This window comes from Periophthalmus magnuspinnatus, chromosome 9 (assembly GCF_009829125.3).
Source record: "Periophthalmus magnuspinnatus isolate fPerMag1 chromosome 9, fPerMag1.2.pri, whole genome shotgun sequence".
Classification (NCBI taxonomy): domain Eukaryota; kingdom Metazoa; phylum Chordata; class Actinopteri; order Gobiiformes; family Gobiidae; genus Periophthalmus; species Periophthalmus magnuspinnatus.
Genome location: NC_047134.1, coordinates 14041777 through 14055233, shown reverse-complemented (window position 1 = coordinate 14055233; position 13457 = coordinate 14041777). Strand labels below are relative to the sequence as shown.

Sequence of the window (13457 nt, the reverse complement as noted above, 5' to 3'; positions counted from 1 at the left end):
CTGTGTGTCCTCTCTGTGTCTTCTCTCTGTATCCTCTCTGTGTCCTCTCTCTGTATCCTCTCTGTGTGTCCTCTCTCTGTGTCTTCTCTCTGTATCCTCTCTGTGTCTTCTCTCTGTATCCTCTCTGTGTCCTCTCTGTGTGTCCTCTCTCTGTGTCTTCTCTCTGTATCCTCTCAGTGTCTTCTCTCTGTATCCTCTCTGTGTCCTCTCTGTGTGTCCTCTCTCTGTGTCTTCTCTCTGTATCCTCTCTGTGTCCTCTCTGTGTCTTCTCTCTGTATCCTCTCTGTGTCCTCTCTGTGTCCTCTCTGTGTCCTCTCTCTGTGTCCTCTCTCTGTGTCCTCTCTCTGTGTCCTCTGCAGGTTAAGGCACTGGCAAATCAACCCACACTCTAATACTTTCAGTGGTTCCTTAAATAGAGATGGGAGTGACTGTTTTGCTGTGGGATGGTGTGTAGCGGAGTCTCGCCAGTAGGGGTCTCTTGACACACGCGGGACACCACATGAGGTGTCGCTGTGTCACCCACCCGTGGACACACAAGGGGCAGTGTTCCCAAAAGTGAAAAGTCAGCTGTGAGTGCGCTGAGAGGAGATGGACTCATCAGAGGACAGTGTCTGACTCTATCAGGATTTCTCATACCTTGACTTTTTTGCCGTTTTGTTTTACCACTTTAGATCAGCGGTTGGCTCATTTTCCCAAAGCTTTCTTCTGTTGAAATTCAGCGATCCCACTTCAAAACAAGACTCTGTCGAAGTTGGCAACGCGATGTTTTGCCGAAATCAAACAGCGAGAGCCACAGTAGCCCGCGGCTCGGCTCTTGAAATGGAGATACGACGAGGAAAGTTCAGAAAGAGCGTTTTCCTGGACACATCACAGGTAAGAAGAGCCCGTGTGATTGTCCACCGCTTCTTATCGCCTCACACGAGTCCACGTGAGTCCACATGTCCACGGGGGACAGATTCTGTGCTGATCTGAAGTGCTTTTAACTCCGCGCACGGGGCTTGTTTAGAGAGATGCTTTAATTAAATATTCTGAAGAGACCTTCTTATATTAAAAACTAATAATGATTAGTTTTTCGAACCAGGCTTTTTAACTCGAATTTAATTCGCAGCCAATACTTCCTGCGGGGCCAAATATTAACTTTAATTCTCTGCGCTATAATATTGTCTATGAGATGTGTCGGTTTTATTTAGACCTGCAGCGTCTTTATTATTAGTTCAAATATGAGGTTTTGTCACTTGTGCTTTGTTTCTTGCACGTCATCTGTTCTGTCCTCCTCAGGATCTTTTCCACCAGGGGACAAACAGTCCAGGGGACAGTCTTATGGAGTGGGCATTTCTCATGAGGGTACCTGCTGACTGTGGATGCTGCTCACATGATCTACTTTTGTAGTAGTCAGCCGTCCATCAGCTGAAGGATTTTACTGTCAATAATGCAGTATGTAGAAGACCCTTCAAAATGTTTAAATATGCGCTAATAATTTGAAACAACTTACTCAGTGACATTGTTTTATATTTAATGTTTAATTTATTTCACATCTAAGCTCAAAATGGATATGGATCTCTTCAGCTCATATACAGATGATTTGAATAGGAAGATTTAAGAGATTTTAACCCTTTTCTCATCTCCTGATTTCTTGTGATATATGGCTCAGTTTGGCTCTGTTTTATTGGACTGGGCTGTGTGCACTTGTGGACAGTGAGCCTCCAGGGAGCAGTTGGGAGAGTTCTGAAAATGATCAAAGTAACCGGGTCAAAGCTGCAGTCCTTTGCTGATCTGTGCTGCTGTTTGGAGTAGAAATGAACATTGAATGTTTTCTGAATCTTTTGCTCTCCTCATGTCACCATCTGCTTCACATTAACCACCAGCGTTTGGCTGAACAGTAGACATCCTTACAGAACTTCTGACTCTCAGCAGATTACTCTCTTTACATATTTGTGTGTTTTTTTTTCTCATGGCAAACCAAAACATGTTACTGTTCCACATTTTAGTGCTATAATTAGAAACTGTATCTTTAGATGAAGACTACATTTAATCATTAAGAACCTCATTCAGGACATAATTCGTGGATCTGTTTTGTTAGTGGTGTGACGGTGTTATTGGTTATTGTCCACATGCTTGTCTTCTTTGAAAACAAACTTAATATAATCACCTATATTCTAATACAATTGTTGAAAAGAGGATATAAACTTGGATGAATAATCATTGGATGTGGATTGTGGATATGTTTATAGGTGCTATAGGTGGAAGGATAGACTGTTACTCCTGTTGAATCTGCGTGTGTACTGCTGCCGTGCCTGAGCATCCACCGAGTCTCCTTATAAGCTGTTTGTAATTCATGTCACAGGAAGAAACTACTAAACATGGGAATCCTATCCCACCTCTTCAAGCTATCAGTATGAGAGTATATGCTCAAGTCTATCAAGCCATAAACACTAAATCAGGGTCTGTTGCTTAAAGCTGAAGAAGCACAGTGTGTTTTGTTGTTGTTAATATACATACAGTTGGTATCATCGTGTAATCTGTTGTTCTGGTGCATACACACACTTTATTTTTGTTTTCAGCCTGTGGTCAATGCTAATGATCCTCTTTGAAAGACTTGAACCTTCCTCTGTTCTAATGTTGGCACCGCGTTTATACTTCAGTGGGACTAGTCCACTGCATTTCAATGAACACTCCCTGTGTGAAGGCTCCTGTTAAACCTGTGCCAAAAGACCAAATCACCCAATTGTCTTATCTAAATGTGTAATATGAAGGTTCCCTCCAGTAACTTGTTACTGACATCTTGTTATCAGTGAGAATCTTGTAGCACTCAAAATGCTGACAAGAGAGGAATCATTTTATATCAGTGGCCATCTTGAACCTTTACTTAAGCCTTTACTCAAAGCTATTAAATGTTGTAATTTTTGTGGATTGGCTTTGTTTTGGCCCTGTGATGTTTCAGCTGAGACCTCCCGAAATGCACTGAGGGCCTAGTTCATGATTAAAAAAGGAAGAAAGAAATGCCCTTGACTTCACTTTTCTATCTGTGTCTCTTGTTTAACTCGAGGATGAGCCTCAGCCCACTGTCCATGGCTCTGCAGCAGCACGGCATAAGGGAAGTGGTAAGAGTGTGAGGGCACACCCATACACCCACTCTCCCCCCTTTAGTCTGTGAAAGGCAGCAGCACAGTCTGACATTAGTGAAAGCCTGAGCAGCTTTTAGTGGCACTGCCCTTCTCCACCCCGTGGATCCCCAGTCCGACCACTAAAGCCCCAAACACACACTGAGAGCCATGGTTCACACCAAAGAGCCAGTAGTTTATTTTCCTAATACATAAATGGCAACATCAATTCCAGTCATGTCAGCAAATTTGTCAGGGTCTTTCCAACCAAGCACAAGGACACCAGCCTTAGGGGTATGGATTCCCAGAGAGTTAAGCAAATCGTGTCCTTTTAGACCTGGTTTCACCTGTTTATTCATACTATTGGAATGTCTTTTGATGTACTGCCCATGTGAGCTAAGTGTGAGTGTTTTGACCATCTGCTCATTTGTGTGATTTATGGCCAAAAGATGTCCCTGCTCCTGAAGAGGCCTCTTGGTAGCAGCAGCCCGTCTGTGCCACAGTTTAAAGTGGACTGGCATGACTCTCTGATGATCTAACCCCATTTGTATAAGCAAACGTTTACTTCCCACATTCTCAAAAGAACAGAGGTCATTTGGATGTTTCCAGGACAACTTCTGCTTCTGCCAAAAGGAAGCACCTCAGGACCATAAACCCACTTTAGAAAGACATGTTTTAGAGCAATGCCAAATGTTCCCCTCTGAGGCAGCACTGTACACATAGAACAATAAGCCATCACTTCTCAGTATAGCCCCAAACCAAGGCTGTGTACAAATGCAGCAGCTCTAGGGCCCAGACTGAATTGATACACAAACCACCAGATTTCCTAAACACAATTGCCAAATGTTTCTAAGACTTGCTCTAGTTGGGAAATCGAGCTGCAGTATTCCTCTGTTAAGGGATTTGGCTATAGTTAAAGCAGACTTATTCTGCAAAATCGACTTTCGAGCTTTTAACCATGTTATAGTTCTTTCCCCTTCTCATTTACCCACTTGATGTTGTATTTGGAATGATTCGTGTGTGTTTGAGCAAGTGTGTAATCACCTACTTTCAAGACGCCATATTGGCGATCAATATTCACCACCACTACTATTGCTCTGTATTTACTTAATTCTCCAATTTTATTTTCTTATTTGGTGATAGGATTCATTTGTTACAAATGACCAAAAAATCCACTACTCGCTAGCATGATGTGCAACAATTGCAGGGTCCTCTAGAGGACATAGTGAGAATATTTTAAATATTTTTATTTGTGAGGGAATGCAAAATGTTTGCGAGGAAGCTTGCTGCTTAAACATATGGCGTCTGGGTGTTGGCACAGTAACCAGCCACATTTCCTCTGTTTGGAGCGGGCTTCTTGTCACTCCGATCTCACCAAGATGTACTGCTGATTCCCTCTCAACTTCACCTGCTTGGAGATGTTTGTTCAGGCATAGGCATGTGTCGGATAGACTACGGACATAAGAGGCCATCACACCGAAAAGGACCTGCTTTGCTCAGACTCTAGAGCTTGTTCAGTTAGTCATTTCCCCTCTCCATCAACACCAAATTATATAGGCACAGCTCTTCACGGATTGTTTCATGTTGGAAAATAAAAGGTGAAGATGAAGGGCATGTGTCTTCTTAGAAAACAGGAGAGAGCTCAGACTGAATCAGTGGCAGCACATCTTGGTGAGATCAGAGTGTCCAGGCAAAGAAGCTCGCTACAAACAGAGCTATATGTTTATGCAGCAAGCTACCTGATTGATAAAGTTATATTATCTCGTAAAATAGATAAATAGGCTAGTGCCCTAAGTAGGGAATAGTGTTGACATTTGGACACATTGCATTTATATTTGCCTCACAAAAATATTGTGTTCCCTTACAAATTATGTGTTTATATACACACACACGTGCCCGATTTAAAAAAAAATAAAAAATTAACGCCATAGCTCTCTATAGGAGAAACTGACAAATTCATATTTTGTTGTGATGACGTTTACAGCTCACATTGGGCTCTGCAGTTTTCTAACGCGGAAGTCAGAGGACATGTTTCATTTATATGCCATTTTAGGTTAATATTGCCTCATAAAATTCACAGATTATAACCATATACCAGACACAAGCACAATGTCTTCTTTAAGAACTGGCTTTGTGGATTGCGTGATGGTGGAGGCTTTAGGGCTTTCTGGCATGTTGCACTTCACAGGGGGCACAGCTGAAATACAGTCTATCCCAGGGTGTTTATCTTACTAGCTTTCTCTCAAACAAAGCTGGACCACTGCAGCTTTATGCTTGAAGGCTCTCCTGGTATGACCAGAAATATTTTGACCCACTAATGTTTAACTTTTTTATTACTGAAGTCTGTGTATACATCACTGTGGAGCGCTGTTGTAGCTCAGTCTTAGAGAAAGTCAAAACTGTTTAAATATTTCACAGCCAGTGGAATATATTACTATTGTTTCCAAGCTAAAACACATTCAGCACACCCATTGTTAAAAATGCTATTTAAATACTAATGAATTTGTACAATACATTTTAATGCTATTTTTAGAATTAATCATCACAAATAAATAAATGCTTGATATTTTTGAGTACATAAATAGCCTTTGTTATATTCAACTGAAGTAAATTCTACTTGTATGATGTAGCAGTATAATAATGCTAGCAACTATCTAGCACATCTCACTTCCTGTTCCTGTCCCGCTGTTCCTGTCGAGCAGTTCATTCACTCTTGTTTGGGGCGCGCTTCTAAAGAATATTATATCTGAATCAATTGAGTTAAGTTATCACCCGGATTAAAATCAAAGCGCTCAGTGGAGCAACAGGTGTCTTCCTACCTCCAAAGCAGGGGATAGAGTTGAACCTGGAGCACATCGAGGCCTGTCACCCGCTGCCCTCAAAGAACAACGAAAGACCTGCCGTCATAATGAGGCGTGTTCAGAAAAACAAAACGTCTTTGCTAAAACAAGGATGTAACCTGAAACGTTTTCATAAATGAACACTCAACAAAAGGAAATGCTGATATAGCAAAAAAGGCCAGATAACTCAAAAAGCTGCAAAAGATCCAACACACCTGGGTAACAAATTGTAAGATTTTTATTAAACTAAACGAGACCTCAGAGGAAGCCCAAGTGTTGGTGGTGAGAAAGAAAGAAGAACTGGACAAATACAACTGACATCAATGGACAAAATAAGATACCAAATGAGTCTATACTTCCCTTATGAACAATATGAACAATAGGCCTACATCAAATACATCTACGCCATCAAACAGCAGTGAACTGGACACACTACAGAGAATCCTCCATTACAAGCAAATGGAACTGGAAACTTTTAAGTACATGGAGTCCAACACATTCAATATATCTGAGATTGACTCAGATAACAATTTTCTCTCTATTTTTGATACAAATTTAAATGATCTTACTCAAGAACAATATAACAATAACATAAACTTTGAGGCTAAACTGTAAATAATACATTTTAATAGCAGGAGCATGTATAATTCAATTCATTCTCCCTTTCAGTATCATCGCTGTTACGGAAACCTGGTTTAACCAAGTCAGAGATATACAATTTTGTCTAGATGGTTATGAACTAAGATATATGAGCAGAGAAAGTAAAATGGAAGGTGGGATTGCCTTGTTAACCCATCCGTCACTTTCAATAGATAAACAATGGAATGTTTAACTATAGAGATTCATAATGATAAGATGAAAATATCTTTATTGATCTGAAAAAAAAGCATTCAACACAGTTAATCATTCAATCCTGCTAAATAAACTTGAAAGATATGGTATCAGAGGTGTAGTTGGTGACTGGCTAAGAGATTACTTAAAAGGGCAAATCCAGTATGTTAAAATGAGGGAATATTCATCTGAATACTTTGGCATTGCTTGTGGTGATCCCCAGGGGTCAGTGTTGGGGCTCATGCTTTTCAAACATTTATTAAAACCAATTATTTTTGCTGATGACACTAACATTTTTTTTTGTAGTAGTTTAGATTATAATGAGCTTGTAGACTCTGTGAATATGGAATTAAATAAAATAAAACATTGGATGGATACAAATAAACATTAAATAAACAATAAACATTAAACAACATAAACATAAACATTAAAACATAAACATTAAATCTAAATAAAACCAAAGTAAAGACCTTTGGTGACCATAAAACCAACACGGAATTACAAATATATATTGAGGGTGTACAAATTCAAAATGTGTTTGAGAATAAATTCCGAGGAATAAATAAGGACAACAGATTATCATGAAAAGCCCACATCTGGCATATAAAAACTAAAATAGCCAAGAGTTTCTCAATTCTAAATAAAGTAAAACAATATCTTGATCATGATGCACTCCGTACATTATACTGCTCACTGGTTCTCCCTTATTTAACATATTGTGTTGAAATAAGGGGAAACAATTACTAATGCTCAACTAACCCTTTATTCTTATTGCAAAAACGAGCAGTGCGGATCATTCTCAAGGTTGGTTTTCTAGATCATACTCACGATATTTTTATTCAGTCCAAATTATTATTATTATAAAAATTTCCCGACCTTGTAAAATATTATACTGTAATTAATTATACTATTCAAAGCCTTCAATAAGTTATTACCATGTAATGTGCAAAGGTGTTTTGCTCTTAAAGAGAGAACTTACAATTTGAGAAGTTATGGAAATTTTATACCACCTCATGTTTGAATCACTCATAAAAGTTTTTGTGTGACTGTATGTGGGGTGAAACTGTGAAATGCTCTGAATTTAAAACAAAAGCAATGCCATAAATAAAAGTTTTTATATAAAGACATGGTCTGGTCTGAATAAAGAGAGAGATCAGTGTAAATATAGAATCATACTGCACTTTCTCGGTATCAGTGTTGGTTCTACTTTAAGCTTATCTTGTTCTTACCATAGTTGGTATGTTTTTCTTTCTGTTGCAATTTAGAAATGCCTCATGTTACTTATAGTAAAACTGAACATCTAAATTATTATCAATGACCTTTTGCTGCATTTACTGTCATTAATTGAATGAGTCCATGTGAATGTCTTATTTTCAACTGAACAGGAAGCTTAAACAAAGCATTTAATTTATGTCCTAATGGAAGATATGGGTGGGACTGAATACATTTTCTTGTTCCCACTCCTTTTTGAGCTTAAATAAGAAAAAGTGGTGAAATGGTGATTATGACATCCTATCTAAACCAAAATTAAATACACTTGTTTTGGCCAAAGATCACAGGGCTATGTGTCACTCTCAGGTCATCTCTATGTTGCAATTTACTCAATCTGACACGTTGGCACTATTCAAGAAGTACAGACATGGAAACGGTCATATATTTGACTTTCTAAAGACATAAACTGGAAGTGAGTCACTATGCTGTCACTGTCTAGTTCACACAAGTCTACATTTCCACTTTGACACTTATGTCACATAGAAATGAATTGAAATGAATAGCTATTTATTATTAGTCACTCTTTTACACACTTTTAAGACAGTGACTAACTGGTTATTTGAGCCTCATAATAGACAAACTTCATGTGTTGTCCCAAACTAGCTGTGTCATTTTATTGACTTGTTTGGCAGAGGCTGGAGGGGCTGACAGTAGTGTAATGGGTTTCTATCTCACTGTCGCAGATCGGAACATTCAGCCATGTATCATTGGACCCGACTGCTTAGTTACTACCTTGGTTAGTAATCTTTATGTCTGTGTAACTTGAGTATAATTTGGCAGATGGAGCCCCCTGAAAAGTTGCATAGTGCACCTTTAATCTTTAGCTTGGGCTATTGATCATGGACCTGGACAACTGAAGGATTGCACACTTAAACTTGAACATACCCTTCACATGCAGTGTTTGTATCACGTGTACTGTGCACATTAAATTTCAAAGTCTTGCTTCATCCTTGCTCATTTTTGTTCTGTTTGCCTTTATTCTCTCTGGGGTTCAATGCTAATGCACTCGCCACAGTGCTTCCCTTTCTCTAGAGAGTCTGCTATGTCGGCCACTCTCAACTTATTTGAGGAACAACTCCCCTGGTATTAGAAAAACTAGAGCTTTTTTATATTTGGCCTTGTGCATTGTACTCACCCAGTTTTTCGATCTAGATAATCTTATCAATGTCTTCCTTTGTCTATACTGGTTAACACTCACTGAAAGAAGTTCTTGTTTGATATTACGGTTTATATCACATCACACTAAAGACCTGAACTCTAATCATTAACACTTTAGTTTGTATTTGCCACAGGTTTCCTCTGTAGAAGCAGGACCCCAGATTGCTGCCACGTTAAACATTGACTTACACAAAGACATTCCAGCGTGTGGTGTCTTTTACAGTGAATAACGCTCGTCAGGCCCCACACTTATCACAGAGTCTGAGAAACATGATACACTTTGTCTCCATGTGAATCAAGTGGGCTCCCCAGAGGCATGCACATTTCCAAAATTACTATTCTGACTCTAAACATATTTGTGGCCCAGATTTGTTCATTACTTTTGCTTCTGTTAGAACACAAAGGTGAACTTGTAGTATGTATGTCTGAATTATCTGAAGGTTTGGAACCATTACGTTTCTTTGTGCTCCATTTCTCTTGGTGATAAAGTCATCATAGTACAAAAAAAAAAAAAAAAAATGTCCCATTAGTGCAAAGAAAAGACACCCACGATAAATATTGACCCCCCCAAAATGATTGTTCCATCTAACGCATATTGAATGAAGTCATTATAGTTATTATTGTGACAGGCCTGGACTTGACTGGGAATATTTGGCATCATGTTTTTCCATTCAACTGTGTCATTTAGACTTGAGTTGAATTCTGTTTTTGTCTGACCTGAACTTGAAGTGTTGACATGAGCAGGTAAAGAATGTCCCATGTGTTGTAATGCCTGGGTGTGATTGCTATACATGCCTGCTCCTGCTCTCATGAGGTCAACTGTTTGAAGTAATGCTTGAATAACTCCAAGGAATCATGTCATCATCATCTCTAGAAATTAAATGAATCTTCCCTTGCCCGGTGCACCCCTGATGTACCCCTGTATTTGCCGATGCCAGGCAGGTTTCTCACTTGGGTCAGAGCATCAACATGGGTGCAGTCACGATGGGTGCAGATGGCTTTATTATGTGCATCTGGTGTTATGTCCCCACCACTGCCAGTGTGTAATTTGCTTGTTAACCAGCTCTGTGGCTCTTATTGTCTTATTGTCACATTGTGTTATACTGCTCTCATTTGTGCCATCTCAGCAATTATGCTTTGGGGTTCTATATGTCACTGACTTAATTTTGGTCTGGATGCTTTTCTAAATAAGTTCAGTATAAGCCACAATAACACATTTTGAAGCACGATATCAGAATCAGAAGACTTTTATTGCCATCATCAGTGAACACAGCTCACAAACTAGGAACTTACTGAGGTGATAAAGTGCAACATAAAAACACACTGAATAAATACAAATAACATCATGCACAAAGTTAAAAAAGATATAAAAGAAACCAAATCACCAGGGCGACCGTACGTGGCGCCATCTTGGAATTATGTCGCTGCAGAGAAATATTGTGATAAACGATAATATTGAAACTCCTTTATGCCACTGATACATAAACAGATTTTTAAATATACTATATCATTAAAAGGCCTGAGCTGCAACAAATAAATAGCAGGATCAACTAATAATTTGCCTTAAAACTCACTTATTTTACCCTCTACAGCTCAAGTCTTATTTTCTTACATATAAATAACAAAAATCTCCCCTTCTTTTGCAAAGAAATTGTACACACGACAAATATTAAGCCCCAAAATATATTATTCCAGCTTTCATACATTAAACGATATAGTAATTTTAGTGACAGGCCTAGCTCAGTATCCATTTTGGGCTTGATGATTAGCTGTACTTTCAAATGATTTAATTGTTATCCTGCACAGTTCTTTATTAGTGTTGTATTACAGTATTACTAGTTCTGTGTACAGTCTATTTTCAATTATCAAAATGGATGCCCATGTACAGTGCTGCATTTGGACTACCTGTTAGAACTGTTCTGCTTGTCATTTTGAGCTATGTGCCTGCTGTGCTTCTCTACACTGACAGCATGTACAGCTTCACCAGATGTTTAGTTTGAGATGTGTAGAAATTCCTTTTACAGAGACAGACTAAACCAGACATCAACAGCCACAGACAACATTTATTGGTCTCAGTGTTATAAGACATAAAAGAATGTCGTACTGTTAAATGGAACAAATGTCTTGTTTTGGGTTTATACATTTAATAGGCTTATACCAAGAACAGAGGACGAAATCTCCTCCTCATGCATTTTAAATTTAATTAAATGTGAACGCACACCACCATCTTTTTTATTTTGTTAATTGGATTGTGGATGCACATCATTTTGTAGTACACGTTTTCTCCTGCAGAGGGAGTCATTGTTCCACTTCATATTCTGCAACTCTCTGCAATGACACACTTTTACCAGTCCTGCTGATCACTGGTGTTCACCTTGTTAGCAACAATTGCAGCAAGTAAAGTATATGGGTTATGCATCACATTTATTATCCAGATATTTTCTTTTAATTTCACAGATGTAAAGATGAAGCACAATGTGTTAGTAAGAGTCAATGGAGGCTCTGATTGTCTGTGTCGATTCCTGTGGACCCACGTCTGGTGTTATGAAGACAGTAATATGAATTCTTGTTATTACGACCTTGTGTTTACCATAGTGCAGCTTTATGCTGTTTATCATCATTTCTTTTGTATTATGTGTTTGATTTGGGTGATAATGGCTGTAGCAGTTCTTACAGCTAAATCTCATGATCTGCTGGGTAAGGTTTTCAAAAGTATTGGAAAATTATACTAGTATCAGCTTTAGATACTCATTTGATCAAATGTCAACACAGAAAGAAATCTTAAATAGTTTTAGGATGGCCATAAGTAGTATAAGACCACACTGTAATATTAATGAATAACTACTATCATTTTGTATCAGCTTTTTTTGTCCTATTGAAATTTGGAGTATTGTGCCTTTCTTTGGTATAAAAACTTAAAATTTTAGAATTGGGACATGACTGCTTTGGATGAAGTAGAAACTGATCCAGCTAAAAACAGGACATATAGTCATGATTCTGCGTGATGGCCCTCTGGGTGTCTACCAGCACATGCTGCTGTGTAATACAAGCTGAATATCCCAGGGGCAGTTCTCTCTGAGACTATGTCTGACTTCAGAGTCATGCAGCGCCATCCCACCCAACAGATGTGACCCTGTGTCAGAGCTTGTGTAATAAAGGCTGACTCATTGCCAGTGTAGGACTCTGTTAAGTTGACATATTGTTTCTTATTATTGCCTTATGACTTATTGTCAGCAAGGTCATCAACCCTTGTCATAGCTACCTATTTGGCACAGATGTTTAACCATACATTAGAACATTTCTGCACTCAGGCATGGAACTGATACTCTGGTGAGATGGGTGAATTCTACTTGTTTTTCCCTTCTAAAGTACATCAAACTTATGTTTGTATTTTTCTATTATGCTTTATTTAGAACTGAAAACAGTAAGGCTGCTATTTACATTAATGAGGGGAATTTCCTTTGCTCAAATCTACAAAGATCTTTATCAAATGCATTTAACTCACTCTTTGAGATCCTCCTTTTCAGCTGAAGCTTGTCTACATCAATGAGCAACGGCACGCTCAAATAGAATGTGTGTTTATTCTTGGTTATGTAAGTGTTTGTGTATTTAAGTGATATTTCTTTTCTTTTTTTTTCCCAAAGCGTCCCTGCGGGTGGAGTTCACATCGCAAAGTCTGACATTCTTTGTTGTGGTTGGGCTCCTGCATCTCTGAGCCCAGAGCTGTTGCCACGCTTCGATTACAGACTCACATTTAGCTCCCATTGAAGATGAGATAAACGGCCGTTGGTGCTCTCGGTTGGGGCAAATCGGGACTACGTGATAGAATGAATGTTTTTTATGATAATACTCTGCAAATGTCAACAAAAGCTTGCCTTACACTGGATGTAAAGGTCAGCATGTGATTGACGTAAAAACGGGGTTTAGTTTATAAACATTATTCTTGGTTTAACTTACTCAATACTTTACAAAGATGTGAGTCTGGTCACTGGTGAATCTTTCCGTTTTCAAATGGGGGTGATTGACAGGTGGATTGGGGAAAAAAAATCACTGATTTCTGTAGAATCAATGAGCGAAGCACTAAACTCTGTTAATCTGAGGTGAGATAAATTTGAAAAAAAAAAATCTGATTGCACGATCACATTTGACCGGGCTTGAGACGCGGAGGCCAGACTGAAATCAGCCTGTATAAAAAAATACAGAGACGTATGATTCTGGATTTTCCAGAGACACACATTCTCTAAATTATCGTATC

General features: G+C 38.7%; 1 protein-coding gene across 3 annotated transcripts in view; it reads left to right on the top strand.

Annotated features, from left to right (window-relative positions):
* Positions 1-532: 532 nt before the first annotated feature.
* rtkna (rhotekin a) overlaps positions 533-13457 on the top strand; it is a 40668-nt gene continuing 27743 nt past the window's right edge. The window contains exon 1 of one of the 3 annotated variants that reach the window (XM_033972885.2): positions 533-873. In XM_033972885.2, the coding sequence (XP_033828776.1) occupies positions 763-873 (111 nt within the window). In that variant the 5' untranslated portion in view covers positions 533-762. The remainder of the gene's footprint in view (positions 874-13457) is intronic. The other 2 variants (XM_033972888.2, XM_055224480.1) reach the window with 2 other exon arrangements.